The sequence below is a fragment of the Penicillium samsonianum genome (assembly GCF_028829775.1).
Source record: "Penicillium samsonianum strain IBT 33392 chromosome Unknown utg000007l_segment0_segment0, whole genome shotgun sequence".
NCBI classification, from domain to species: Eukaryota; Fungi; Ascomycota; class Eurotiomycetes; order Eurotiales; family Aspergillaceae; genus Penicillium; species Penicillium samsonianum.
In genome coordinates, this window is record NW_026643265.1 from 5,510,667 (window position 1) to 5,523,983 (window position 13,317).

General features: G+C 47.2%; 6 protein-coding genes across 6 annotated transcripts; 3 read left to right on the forward strand and 3 right to left on the reverse strand.

The window, feature by feature from the left end:
- Nucleotides 1-256: 256 nt before the first annotated feature.
- On the reverse strand, nucleotides 257-1,894 carry N7471_012979 (putative MFS transporter; the record flags this gene model as incomplete). Its single annotated transcript, XM_057285698.1, has 2 exons — nucleotides 257-1,202; nucleotides 1,260-1,894. 2 exons carry the CDS (start codon nucleotides 1,892-1,894, stop codon nucleotides 257-259), a joined length of 1,581 nt encoding a protein of 526 aa, XP_057131964.1.
- A 1,614-nt stretch (nucleotides 1,895-3,508) lies between these two features.
- N7471_012980 (DUF3140 domain-containing protein) lies at nucleotides 3,509-3,931 on the reverse strand (the record flags this gene model as incomplete). Its single annotated transcript, XM_057285699.1, has 2 exons — nucleotides 3,509-3,710; nucleotides 3,795-3,931. 2 exons carry the CDS (start codon nucleotides 3,929-3,931, stop codon nucleotides 3,509-3,511), a joined length of 339 nt encoding a protein of 112 aa, XP_057131965.1.
- Nucleotides 3,932-4,687: 756 nt separating this feature from the next.
- Nucleotides 4,688-5,815, forward strand: N7471_012981 (formate/nitrite transporter family protein; the record flags this gene model as incomplete). Its single annotated transcript, XM_057285700.1, has 4 exons — nucleotides 4,688-4,966; nucleotides 5,036-5,156; nucleotides 5,220-5,564; nucleotides 5,628-5,815. The coding sequence occupies 4 exons, from the start codon at nucleotides 4,688-4,690 to the stop codon at nucleotides 5,813-5,815; spliced, it is 933 nt and encodes a 310-aa protein (XP_057131966.1).
- A 621-nt stretch (nucleotides 5,816-6,436) lies between these two features.
- On the forward strand, nucleotides 6,437-7,783 carry N7471_012982 (TauD/TfdA family dioxygenase; the record flags this gene model as incomplete). The annotated part of the gene is made up of 3 exons (XM_057285701.1): nucleotides 6,437-6,733; nucleotides 6,792-7,057; nucleotides 7,120-7,783. The coding sequence occupies 3 exons, from the start codon at nucleotides 6,437-6,439 to the stop codon at nucleotides 7,781-7,783; spliced, it is 1,227 nt and encodes a 408-aa protein (XP_057131967.1).
- A 154-nt stretch (nucleotides 7,784-7,937) lies between these two features.
- On the reverse strand, nucleotides 7,938-10,895 carry N7471_012983 (uncharacterized protein; the record flags this gene model as incomplete). The annotated part of the gene is made up of 9 exons (XM_057285702.1): nucleotides 10,778-10,895; nucleotides 10,705-10,730; nucleotides 10,184-10,641; nucleotides 9,937-10,128; nucleotides 9,737-9,875; nucleotides 9,223-9,671; nucleotides 8,598-9,153; nucleotides 8,410-8,519; nucleotides 7,938-8,355 (listed from the first exon to the last, which is right to left on the reverse strand). Exons 1-9 carry the CDS (start codon nucleotides 10,812-10,814, stop codon nucleotides 7,938-7,940), a joined length of 2,385 nt encoding a protein of 794 aa, XP_057131968.1. The 5' UTR covers nucleotides 10,815-10,895.
- Nucleotides 10,896-11,667: 772 nt separating this feature from the next.
- N7471_012984 (uncharacterized protein) lies at nucleotides 11,668-13,317 on the forward strand (the record flags this gene model as incomplete). The annotated part of the gene is made up of 6 exons (XM_057285703.1): nucleotides 11,668-11,710; nucleotides 11,761-12,542; nucleotides 12,592-12,855; nucleotides 12,909-13,073; nucleotides 13,123-13,209; nucleotides 13,261-13,317. The coding sequence occupies 6 exons, from the start codon at nucleotides 11,668-11,670 to the stop codon at nucleotides 13,315-13,317; spliced, it is 1,398 nt and encodes a 465-aa protein (XP_057131969.1).

The window sequence follows — 13,317 nt, forward strand, 5'->3', positions numbered from 1 at the left end:
TAAACCTTGGAAGGCTGGACTTATTGGGCACAAAGCGCACAGAGAAGGAGGGGAAACAGAAGAGAGAAATATACAAGTAACCAACAATCCTTGCCGAGATGTTGTACGTTTATCCCTCAGGCACCAAGTTTGGCCTGAGGCGTCAAGAGGCGGGTGGCCAGGTCGGAGCAAGACTAAGAGAAGAACGAGATACTCTACTCACTTGCTAATAGTATCGGTCGACTCGCATAAATTGGACCCCAAATAGTGACTAGCCTCAATAGATATACACAAATTCATCATTCTCCCGATCAGTCAGATCCTTAAACGCATTGTCCCCAACTTGCACAGTCTCATGTCCAGCCTCCTCTAGGCTATCCTGCATTTCGTGGTAATCATTTTGCATCGAAAGGTCGACTATTTCAGCTCTCTTGCCATTCTGTACACGTCGACGGGCTTGTTGTTTGTTGAGGAACCATAGATTGACCCACTGAATGAGAACAACAGCGGCCAAGGTGCTGAAAATTCCGAGACATGCGCGCAGGCCTGGGTGGTAGGCCGGCTTGTCCTTCTCATTGAAGAGCAACGGGCCAATGATATTTCCCGCCGAGCTTGCTGCATTGTACAAACTCATGATGACAGACTTCTTCGTGGTTCCTGCCGTGTTGCCGATGATCCAGGTCACAATCAATGGATTACCGCCAAATAAGAATGCGAGTAGATAGTAGCCAGCAAGTAACTGGCTCTGCACAGACTTGGTCCGAGGCACCGCATACAGAATCGCTAGCCCGGCTATCACGGGCAGCATAAAAGCCGCGATGATAGCGCTCTTCAAACGAGCGGTTTGGGCAAGATAACTTGCCAGCAGAATGATGAGGAATTGCAACGCGCCAAATGGCATGGTCAGCAGAGTAGTCCTGTATTTATCATAGCCAAGGCCGCTTAAAATCAGTGGACCAAAGATGTTGGTCACGCTGGCGCCAATGTTGAGGAGCATTGCCATTCCAATCCATAGATATGTTTTGGGCTCCAAGCAGACCTCGAGGACGTGACTGAACTTGAACTCGGTATTTCCAGTTCCAGTCTGGTTGGCTCGAAGGCGCTCTATTCCTTGAGATTTCTCGTTATCACTGAGGAACCGAGCGGTGGATATATCGTTGTCCAAGCGCCAGTAGACGATTGGGGCAGATGCGACAGTTATCAGACCAACCACAAGAAATATGCTAAAGCGAGTCAGTATATAACACTGTCGTTTTTGGGGGGATGGTTTAATTGCCTACATCTGCCATGATTTCAGCACGTCTGACTCTATGTGTGCCAGTCCGTAGGATAGGCCGGCTGCGACGATGGTTGCTAGGCCATTTGTGCTATACCACGCAGCGATCCGTATCGGTTGCTCTGCTCGGCGGTACCATTGACTCGTGATAACGCCAAAGAGGGGGAGACACCCGGCCTCGAACAGGCCGAGGAAAAATCGAGCAGCCATCAAGGAGCCAAAGTTGTGGCATGCAGCCATGCACGTCTGCGCAATTCCCCACCCAAGACACAGCACTGGCATAAGGATTTTGTGGGGAACCTTGACAATCAGGTATGAAGAAAAGGGCTGCCAGGCAAGTTGTGCAATGGGTCCGATGGAGCCGACGAGCGAATATTCGTTGCCAGTAAGACCAGTGTCTTTCTGTAAACCGAATGTTGCACCGTATCCCAGGACCGTCTTATCAAGAATCTGCAAAAAGTAGACCCAGGCGAGTACAACAAGAATAGTCCGGTCGGTCTTGCGGCAGATGCGTTTGCTGTCTTCTTCGGTCAAGGGGACGCGTACAATGCCACTATTATCCATGAGTTTGTCCCCATTTTGCTCCTCTGCCGCTTCATTGTGAACAACATCTGGTTTGGACATGGTGGGGTCCTGCATCGTAGGAGAATATCTATACAAGGTGGTCTTACCTATCAAGGCATATATATATGTCGGTTGCAGCACCCCACGTCATCAATTCTATCAATTCTGGTTTTTCCCCATGTTCCCCCATGTTCCCCCACGCCTCCGCATCCCCCCACGAAAGTCTAACGTCTAGCCCACATGTTAGCCAAGACATTTAGCGAATAAGCCTTGCCATATACCGATTAGTGTTTTCTGTGTCTTCCAATCGGTTAGAATATCCTTGTTTCTTTCCACAAACAACACAACATCGAGTTTCGGAGTGGAGATCCCCATTCGGGCATCCCGTTATTACCGAGACCAACCGAAACTCGGGGGTTCGTGGGGGTAAACCCGTGACCAGGGGGACATCAGGCCAGTATTACCTTAGCACTTTTCCATTTGACAGTCGGGTACTGAAGTGAATTGTCGGTGTTCGCCCTCCATTGCCGTTGTAGATTGTGATTTAGTTACGGGCAAAGGGGCACACGTGCAAGATGTGAGGACTAGCCGAAATATATATCTAGAAATAATTATTATTGGCTTCCAGGCTTTTTTTTTTTTTTTCGCTAGGAAGATTATATGTCTCACGATATTTAACGAACATGATTGAGATCAGTTCTTCCACAATGGAAAAACTAAGGCTGGGTATTATAACCATTGTAGAGCGGAACGCTCTAGGTAGTATGCTCTTTTAGCATACGGGTCGATTCAGCACTCGTAATTCGGCATCATACCAACCGGGGCAAGAGAATTGGGACGGCAGTCCAGGAAGTGAATTTTGAGAGGTGCAGGAGTGTGTATTGTCAATCTGTAACTATCTGCTACTTGTATCCTCTGCCCAGAGTGCCCAGGTGTATATCAATGTTTATATAATAAAACTGCAAAAAGAAAGGAAGGGCAGGTAGGACTAATACGTAGTGAGGACTAGTTATGTCCCCCACTATAATAACTAGTTATATAGTTTTGTTAATTATGTACGCTCTTTCTGATATTTGGTTCACGTCTTAAGGACCTGGAAAAGGAAATTCACGAAAATATTGAAAACAAAAAATGAAATTTTTGTTTCAATCAAACCATTATTATTAACACACAGTACCCCGTAGTACATATTTAAAATGGGATTCAGAAAAACATAAGTGGTTAAAGTTGCCTGAGGCATCAAGGCATCAGCACCAAGGCATTCAACAAGTGTCGGTGGATTCGGTATTGTAAAATGTAGGGTCCAATCAATGGTATTCAACTCTCTGTATTTCTGTATCGGCTCTCTACACAATTTATATGGAGCCTCGATTACATAACATAAATTACGAAAACACATAGGATTAATAAATCCTCCGGTATGCCGGTGTTACTGCGCCGACAACAAGATAAACAAGTCCCCAAACAACGGACGCGTGGACGCGTGGACGCGTCTGACTATCATCGTTTGCAACCTAGGAAACCCCAAGATTCAATCGTCTGGCCCAAATGCTTCACGGTATCACTACTATCTCACCACATTATACTCTATCCATTCCACGAAGCATGGCTAGTCATCTCCCTTCTAAGAACCTGGAAAAAGTGTCGATTTCACCACGTTGATACATGCGATATTGCGAGAACCCGACCCTACTCTTTAAGTGAATCATGACCCCAGTTTTTGAGCGATCGGTAACTCTTGCTCCTCGTGTCGTGCTTGGCTCGCTCCTCTTGCGCTAAATGGCGCTTGCAGTAGGATACCACGCGACGCATGTGGTCAATGTCTTTATCGTTGTAGTCGGACGGGTTCTCGATGGGATTGTTCTCAAGGATCTGAACAATCCTTCGGCCACTATCGCCATCTTTAGCGCTCGTTTCTGTTTTCTAGCTGGAATTTTGCGACCGAAGGCGAGCAAGGAAAGGATTACTAACTAACCTTTCGTGACCAATAGTCTCCCCGGAACCACCCGCCCAACCCGATGTGTGTGATTGATCTTGTTCAAGCCATTCACGAAGCTCAGTTGGGGTCATATTCACGAGATCGTTAAATTCGCTGGTGAGATTGTGAACCATTTTTGTTTATTAAGCCTATTAAAGGGAAGGTACTCAATCACGGTATCTCTGTCCTTCATTGTTTCCACTACGGAACTAAATATTAGACTTTCGGTTGGATGCCACGAGTGATGAGTAGCATTGATTTCGCTGTTAAGGATTTATTGTTTGCAAAGTTCAGTTTGACGTCACAAGCGGCAAAAGCACACATTCCACGGTTGCCATGTCACGATGACAACGCCAGTATCTACCTAGGTAGCTACATCCTGGCTTAGGTTAACTTAAAAGGTGCGTCCCTAGCTACCTAATGTACAATATAGTCCGGGTTATGTAGCACGCATATCGTGGTATTTACCATTAACTATAATACATACAGGTCCGCGGAGATGTAGGATCTCGAGAACATATCCTTATCTTGCCAAGACTCTTAATTCTGATAACTCATTCTCATTTGACTCGATAGATCTTCGCAGTGTGAACATGCTCGCTAGTCAGTCATCCTGTCAACAACGTTCCACTCTTATCTGAGTTCAATGATCATCATAAGTCTAGATTTGAACTAGCCGAGTGCGGGAACTATTTGCATGTAACCATGCTAGAGAGGATTTCCGCCGAGGTGTGAGAGATAAGCCATTCATTTCACCAGGAAGGGAATTTTCGAGCCCAAATGATATATCTTCCCTGGCCATCTAGAGTTATATGTCTGATTTGCCCACGGAAGGGTCGTCACCAACTGAACTAGTATCTCCAACAGACTGCTATCGTCTTTTGATCAAAATGACCTTCGATGCGCTCTCTTCCAAAGAGGTGACCGAGGCCGTCTCAAGAACAGGGGCACATAAAGGGAATATGCGGCTGGACAAGGTATTTTTTAGTGCAGTATCAGCTGGTTGTTTACTTGCATTCGCTTGCGGGACTACTCTTAGTACCACTGCCACACCCTGGTTTCAAGACAATGCCCAGGGTTTGATCCGAACTATCAGCGCCTTGGTGTTTCCTTACGGTCTGTGTATGATCCTCCTAACAAATGCGGACCTTTGCACTGGATCTTTTATGGTATGACTGCCTACAAAACGGACATGGTGACCTTGATGCGGACCATCAAGTGACTAACGTGTATCTTAGTTTACTACATTGGCAGTGCTCCATCAGCGCTTGCCTTGGTCAAAAATGCTCATTCACTGGGCTGTGACATTCATTGGCAACTTCGCCGGATCTTTATTCGTCGTGGCTATCATCTTCGGCTGTACGGAACCGACTTTCGCTTCCCCTTTGCTATAAAACGATGTGACTAATGTTGGTCCCATAGATGGAAATGTTTTTTCCGCAGAGCCGTTCAGGTCCGCTGTTATTTCTTTCGCCACAAAGAAGCAGGTCACTCCTGACTTCCACATGATACTCCTGCGTGGCATTGGATGCAATTGGCTAGTGTGTTTAGCTTGCTTTTTTGGTATCCAAGGTCGTGATCTGGCCTCCAAGGTTATAGGAATATGGTTGCCCACTTTTGCATTTGTTTCCCTGGGCTTCGACCACGTCGTTGCAAACATGACATTCATTCCATTGGGTATCTGGCTTGGAGCACCACAGATTACAATTGGCCTATACATCTGGAAAGGTATCATCCCGACTTTATTAGGCAATATCATCGGCGGAGGTATATTTTGTGGTCAGTACCAACACCCATATTCGCAAATGTCGAAACTAACGAAAACCATAGGAACTTACTATTGGTACATGTACCTTCTGGATCTAAATACCCTGCCTTTGTACGGCGAGGAGAAAATTCGCGATAGCTCATTGAAGTCAGTGTCGTGCTCAGATCGAGCTAGCACCAAGCGACCGGACATTGAGGCATCGGCTGGAGATTTTGGTGACCAGAACCCACATATGAATGTGCAGAGGTAACGCTAAGGGTGACCTAAGTGAATTGGAATACAGCAATGTATCTATCCAATGTCTTCAATCATAAGCTCGATCGGAGTCTTGGGCATGCATTGATCTAAGCATATACATCCATGTATAGTCTCAAATTTCGATATGACTGCCACAGCGCCGATCAATTTCCCTTCTCATCTCTTTGATTTGCCAGAGCTTGCGATTATATGGATGTATATTGCGTGATGCTAGCTTTGGTATATCTTGGCTTGTTAGCCGAGAGCAAACCACCATCGGGTTTCGGATTGGGATCATATTACATACAGACCAGGGTAGGTGTTGCCTGCAGTCTGAACACAATAAATGGGTGCTGTGGTCGTATTCTCCTTATTCTTGAGAAATTGGAAGTCAATTTTCATGCAGATCAGGAGGGAGATACGACCAACAATGAAGCGATAGGCCGAAACCGATCGGCACGATGAGCCGAGCAACCGAAATCCCACCAGACGGGGACACGGAGTGATAATATATATATAAGTCAATACCTATTTCTGATGATAGATCAAAATCTTCCTTCGAGGACACTGGTAATCAGGTTTCTTCGATAAGAGTACTGTTATATCATTCATTCACATCCAATCTCGTTCGACCATGGCCCCCGGACTGGTGGAAGAACCTGGTTCACAGACTTTGTCGCGCCCCATCAAGCTCTCTGTGTTCCCAGATGGATTCAAAACATCTGGCCAGCATCCCCCCGTATATTCACAAGTTCGGCCCTACGCCGATTTCCCGAAGACTCATACCGGCCCTACAGTATGGAAACCCGAGGATTATCGCGAGCATCCTGAGCTTTGGACGCATCAATTCACCACAGAGGAGGTTACAGAGATCAGCAATGCTACAGATCAGTTCATACAGAGTGGAGCCCCTTTGACTGGAATATCAAAGGTGTGATTATGCGCGAGAATTTGACGAATACGAAGTGTGGAAATTAACTTGTCTACAGGCGAAGTTTCCTTTGCCCAATTTGTCCGAGCGGCTGGAAGAGCTTCGACAAGACCTGATTAATGGCAAAGGATTCTTTCGCTTTAGAGGACTTCCTGTTCAGAAATGGGATCTCCAGAAGTGTGCAACGGCGTATATGGGCCTTGGCACATACTTAGGCTACTTCGTCAGTCAGAACGGCCGTGGTCATGTCCTCGGTCATGTCAAGGATTTAGGAGAAGACCCAACCCAAACCGACAGAGTTAGAATTTATCGAACAAATGCTCGGTATGTAGCTACTCATACTGGATGTCGGATGGCGTTGGATCAAAAGTTAACTTGCTCACTAGTCAATACTTCCACACGGATGGAGCCGATCTTGTTGGGCTCCTTTGTATCGCCAAATCTCTGTCTGGCGGGGAGTCTGACATTGCGTCTACGCATCATGTATTCAATTTCCTACAGGAGAGGCATCCCGATGTGACACGAACACTATGTGAGCCCAACTGGTATTTTGACCGGAAGGGTGAGACGTCCGAAGGCGAAGAAGGCTGGATTCGAGGTAGCATATTCTACCTGGAAAACGACAACGGTAGCTCTAGCCCACGAGTCTACGCAAGATTCGATCCTATGAACGTGACATCACTAGCCCGATTCAACTCAGGGCCTGATGCATGTATACCCCCTTTGTCAGACAAACAGAAACACGCCCTGGAGGTATTTGAGAAGACCTGCGCTGAGCTGTCGCTACACATGATTCTAGCTCCAGGTGATATTCAATTCCTGAGTAATACACATGTCTTCCATGCACGAACAGCGTACACGGACCATCCACCTGGGGCGGTTGATGAGGACGGCCGGCCTGCCCGCCGACGACATTTGATGCGACTTTGGCTGTCGGCCCCAGAATCAGAAGGAGGATGGAAGCTTCCGTACCACGATACTTTGGAGAAGAAACGCGGAGGTATTCAGGTTAATGACACTCCTCCTGTCTGTCCCTTGGACGCGGAGTAAAAGTGTAGAACGCTGTATCAATACTACTACAGTGAGTATGAAATTATACATATTGTTCCAAACCGTTGATGCTATCAAATCAAAATGTAAGGCGATCGTCATAGGTAAATAGTAAATAAACATCACCCATTACGCGAAAGTACCCCAAACGCCTTCAGCTTTGCTGAGGGAATGGAAACACAGGCAACCAGGGTTGTGTTTGGGTGTTGGGATATCCACCTGCCCATGGCAATAGTCCAGCTCCCTCCGTTCCTGATCCAACTGCCGTGTCTGCGGGCTGCCATGCCCATCCAAGATCGGACATGAACAAAGTTTGTAGCTCCTCAAGGCTCGCCTGATCAGCCCTAAGCCCAGCTGGACCATTGTCTGCCTGGGAGTCACTAATAACTTCGCAAGGGGAACGAACAGCGTCGACCCTGTTTTCGGAAATGGCACTAGTAGGTGCGGACGCAGTGCTCGCCCTTTCCGGGGCATGTCGCTCTGGTATAGATTTGCGTGCCATTCGGAAAATTGTCAACGGATTGAGGACGTAGTCTGGCGCACTTTGAACTGGAGTTTCTCGAAAGTCGTTACTGTAATTCACATTTAGCAAGTAAAGACCATATTCAAGAAACAGTTACCTTTACCTCATGTCTTCCTCCTCAGTTGACTGATACGGGTCATCGGGTATGATGTTCTGCATGACCACTTCGGACTCAATACCAGAACGATCAAGCATTGTTTCCGCCGCGGAGGACTGGGAACCCCAAGAAGTAGATCAGCAATCCAGAGTTCCATTCAAGTTGGAGGTTGTAAATAGAGAATGTGGACTAACGAGTGAACTTGCAATCGCATTGAGTGGTCCCATTGACCTCAGTGCGTTGATATTACTGTGGAGGAGAGGAATTGCAGCTAGTGCAAGAGCCTTTGAATTCTCTGAGCGTGGATCTAGGATCTGAGTCAAATGGTATACCATGATCCGGCAGCTGTCATACGCGATGGTGGGAAGCCAGGAGTCTGCCAACATCCGAGGACCATGCCTAGCTGTCTGCCCAATGATAGTTGCCAAAGCCCGAGCTGCGTCAAAGAGGACTTGTTGAAGATGCCGAAGAAAGTCAGCTTGTTCAGGAGGGAAGTCGAAGGCGGCTCGGAGTTTGTAAAGCGCAGGGGCACCTAATCGATATAGGTCGCAGATGGTTTGATAATACGTGCAATGAAGCAAACATAGGGCCCCTAATTGCGAAGTATCTTTGCGAATGTACATTGCATCGGGTGTGAATTGTAGACTTGCTGGTAGAGAGTCATACCATGCCCGACAATCCGCATCTAAAAGAGCAAATTCCGATGCAGGGTCCCACGGAACCATAGCGTCTCCTAAATGTTTTATATACCTTGTTCAACTTCAGCAAGTTTCAAGAAAAGAGAGGAAATGAGGATGGCAAATTTCATGCTGAAAATACCTTAAAACCCTTTTGCGGATTGAGATATGTCGAATGAAATACGCCATTATTCCCATATTAGGCAACAGAGTCTTTGGATCTAAATCTTCCGGTAGGATTTTGAGCCAACTTCCAGCATGTAAAGTTTCTGTGAGGCAGGGGACTTGCTGAGTGAAGTTGCGCTCATTGCATGGAAGTTGAATCTTGATGTCTCTTTCATCCATTAAAGTCAGCTGGTCTACTCCGCTGCCAACAAGCGCATCCATTATGTAGCAGCTCCACATCAAGCGCCGACGAGACTCTTTTGCCGTGACTGGAAGACCGTTATCGGTATCCTGGCAGAGGATGTCGGTGTTGTATTCAAGATTGATCTGTAGCCCCTGGGTCATGCGTGTAGTAAGTCCACTCAGCATAAACGCATTTGCGAAGTTCCCCAATCGAACAGCATAATCATGAAGAAGAACGGCCGCCTTGCTAATTTATTAGTGACTATATTGCGGCAAGGAAGTGGGCTTGACTGTCAAGCAGAGCGCACCATTAAACTTTCAATGGTCACACGATCTATGGTCTCAAGAATGAGTCGCTGGGCAATTTTAGCCCATTGGGTGCCCGCAAGAAGGACGAAAGCGGGCTCAAGTGGAGTTGTCGTCTCGCTGTATGACAGAGCATAAAACCTTGAAAATAGTGATGAGCTTATTGGACGTTGTTTCCGAGATATGACTTGGTTGGGCTTACTGGGCTCCGAGTGCACATATCACATGTAAAAGAGCATGATTGTCGAAGTTTTTTGAAACATCTCCATCCAATCGTTGTAGGAAAGAAGGCTTGTGCATAAAGGCAAAGGCGCGCAGAGGGTGGATGTTGTTAGAATACTCTTCGACTAGCATCGTGATTCTTGATGAGTTGGGAAGGTCATGAGTAGCCAACCTGTAGCCAGTGAGCAGAAGTTCAACATAAATTAGCGGAAGACTTCACAGCTCACCAATCAAGTGGAGATGATGAATTCCCAGTGGTCTCCAGTAGTGGGAAAGCCTGTTGTGGTATAGGCGGCGATCCCATTAAGCTTGGCAGACTATCCTGCATAGATGGTATCTGCCCAAAAGACCGCTGAGGAATGGAGGGCAGGGATGGAGTTAAGTCCCTGTTGCCCGTCGAGGTCACGCTGACTCTACGCACCCAAGTGGGCTGTGTGGATTCGGCATAAACACATTCGTTTGAACATTTCCAACGGCATCTTTGGCATGGCCGCTCACCAGAGCATTTGGTCTTCGAAGCACGACATGCTGTGCAAGAACGATATGTCCTTTTTCCTCTCGCAGACTCTCCCTGGTCTATTTCACCTCCGGTTGGTTGAGACCTTAGTGGCGTTGTATAGCCGGAACAGACCAGTCGCAATCGAGCACAGTTGCCGCATTTGCCAGGTCTTTCGTCACATTTGACCTGTGAAATTGCGATTGCATGCTTCAGAATAGCAGATCACGGAGCAGCAAGAAAGCTTCTCACCTTTCGGGCACGACAGGTGCGACAGCCTACACATATTAGCGGAGTGACCGACCCTGTGCAGCGGGTTACTCACCAAACCGTGATCGCGAAGTTTCTTTATTCGAACCCATGCCAATGACGGAGTCAACAATTCAGTAGTGTCATGAACATTGAGAGGAGGTTTCGGACTATCGGTCGGTCGGTCGGCTAATGTGATGGTGGGATATGCATGTCGATGACGAATCACAGAAAATGTGGGGAAGGCCCATTTCTACAAAGAGGCTAGCGTCTACCTAGGTAGGATATGTGTAGATCCATGGATCGTATCGTCTGTATGTATACCTACAACATAACAGGAATAAGATGACTATGTACATGTATTCATTTACCCCGGGGTCGTAGCTATACAGATTCACCTTTATAAAGGAAATATTTATATTCAACAAATCGTTTTGGCTTTAAGGTCCTCTTCAGTAAGGCGTTTAACGATCTCCCTCACATGTTTCCATGAATTGTTGATTTCACTCACACGTGATTATTTAGCCTAAAAATCCTTAAGCTCTTCAGGAAGCACTTGACCCTGGAAGGGCAAAGCTATACCCTCCGGAAGTTTGGCGGGATGCTCGGTCTACGCTCACATGATACCATTTAGTTACGCAAGTTAAAACCTCGAAGCTATATGTAGTATCAGGCAATGGGGTCAATTTAATGTGGCAAAATAAAAGTAAGAGAACAAGATAATTGAAGCAAGGGACCTCGGGAGACATCAATTGCTTTGTCGATGGAAGGTTGAAGGGAGCGAGCAATGACTCGGGACAACAACCCTGGTAACATGGCAAACACTACAAACATAGCAAATTCCACAAACATCACAAAGGGGACGGCCCCCACGTTGACGGTCGAATTTTGCTTACTTCCAAATAATCCATTCCAAAGGTTTTACAGTCCCTCCATTATCGCAGAGTTACTTTTCTTCATGTCGATATGGGCTCTAAAACAGCTGAGAATGAGAGCCAAGGAGGCGGTGGTAAGTCACACAACAATCGATCTCCATCGAAGTCGGCTGACATTTGGCAGATGCTCCTCCCAGCTCAACCAAGGCGAATGCCACTGGTGGGGAACCACGGGGCGCCCATTGGTCCCGGGATGGTGATGGCACACTTGGAGAAGGAGATGGCGATGACGATGCCGACCGCGACAATGTCCCCTGCACTCTTACCCTGTCGTTGAATTCGCAACCTGCACCCTCAACGAATTCGAAGAAGAAACGAAAGCGCCCTAAGAAGAAGTCTTCTGTGTTGAAGCAATCTTCACCCCCGCGAATTCCTCTTGCCGATCTCTTCCCTGATCGCCGGTATCCACATGGCGAGACTCAAAGTTATGAGTCTGTGGCCGAAAATACGGCCCGCACAACTGCCGAGGAAATCCGACACCAGTCTCGTCATCACATCGAAGATGACTCCGTTTTGAATGACTATCGGAAGGCTGCGGAGGTACACCGACAAGTCCGACGCTGGACGCAAGAGAGCGTGCGTCCAGGTCAGACCCTCACCGAGATTGCTGTGGGAATCGAAGATGGCGTTAGAGCGTTGCTCGATAATGCTGGCCTTGATACTGGACAAGGTCTCATATCCGGACTGGGCTTCCCCACTGGTCTGTCACTCAACAATTGTGTTGCACACTACACGCCGAACCCAGGCCAAAAGGATGTGGTCCTCGACTCAAGCGATGTCATGAAGGTCGATTTTGGTGTTCATATAAACGGCTGGATTGTTGACAGTGCTTTCACAATGTCATTTGATCCAACCTATGATAATCTGCTTGCTGCTGTCAAGGACGCGACAAATACTGGCATCAAGGTAAATACTCCTTGCTTCTTATGCTAGACTTACCGCTGACCACTCCTAGAATGCGGGGGTCGATGTCCGTATTAGCGATGTCAGCGCTGCCATACAGGAAGCGATGGAGAGCTACGAGGTTGAAGTCAATGGTCGGACGTTTCCTGTCAAGGCGGTGCGCGGCATCACTGGCCACAATATTGAGCAATATCGCATTCACGCCGGGAAATCTATACCATTTGTCAAGAACAATGACAACACCAAGATGGAAGCGGGGGAGATATTTGCTGTCGAGACCTTCGGGACAACCGGTCGTGGTTATCTCTTTGATGGGGTATGTTTTATCCTTCTTCCCTGCACTCGTCACATACTCACGCATTTCTTTAGCCTGGGGTCTATGGGTATGGTAAAGACCCATCTGCACCAAAAAGGATCACATCGCACCTCGCCAGCGCCAAATCCCTCTATCAGAAAATTAACGAAAATTTTGGCTCACTTGTATTCTGTCGCCGGTATCTTGAACGGCTTGGCGTCGAACGTTATCTGGCTGGTGTGAGTTTTCATCGTTCTACCATGGGAATCATATACTTACAGTGAACAGATGAACAACCTTGTGTCTAATGGGTATGTTGAGGTTTATCAGCCTCTGATGGACGTCAAAGGATCGTATTCCGCACAGTTTGAACATGTTTGTGGGCCTTCTTCCACATAAACTAAGCCGCGATGCTAACATTTCTAGACCATCCTGTTGCGAGAATCATGCAAGGAAGTGATCAGTCGTGGAGATGACTATTGA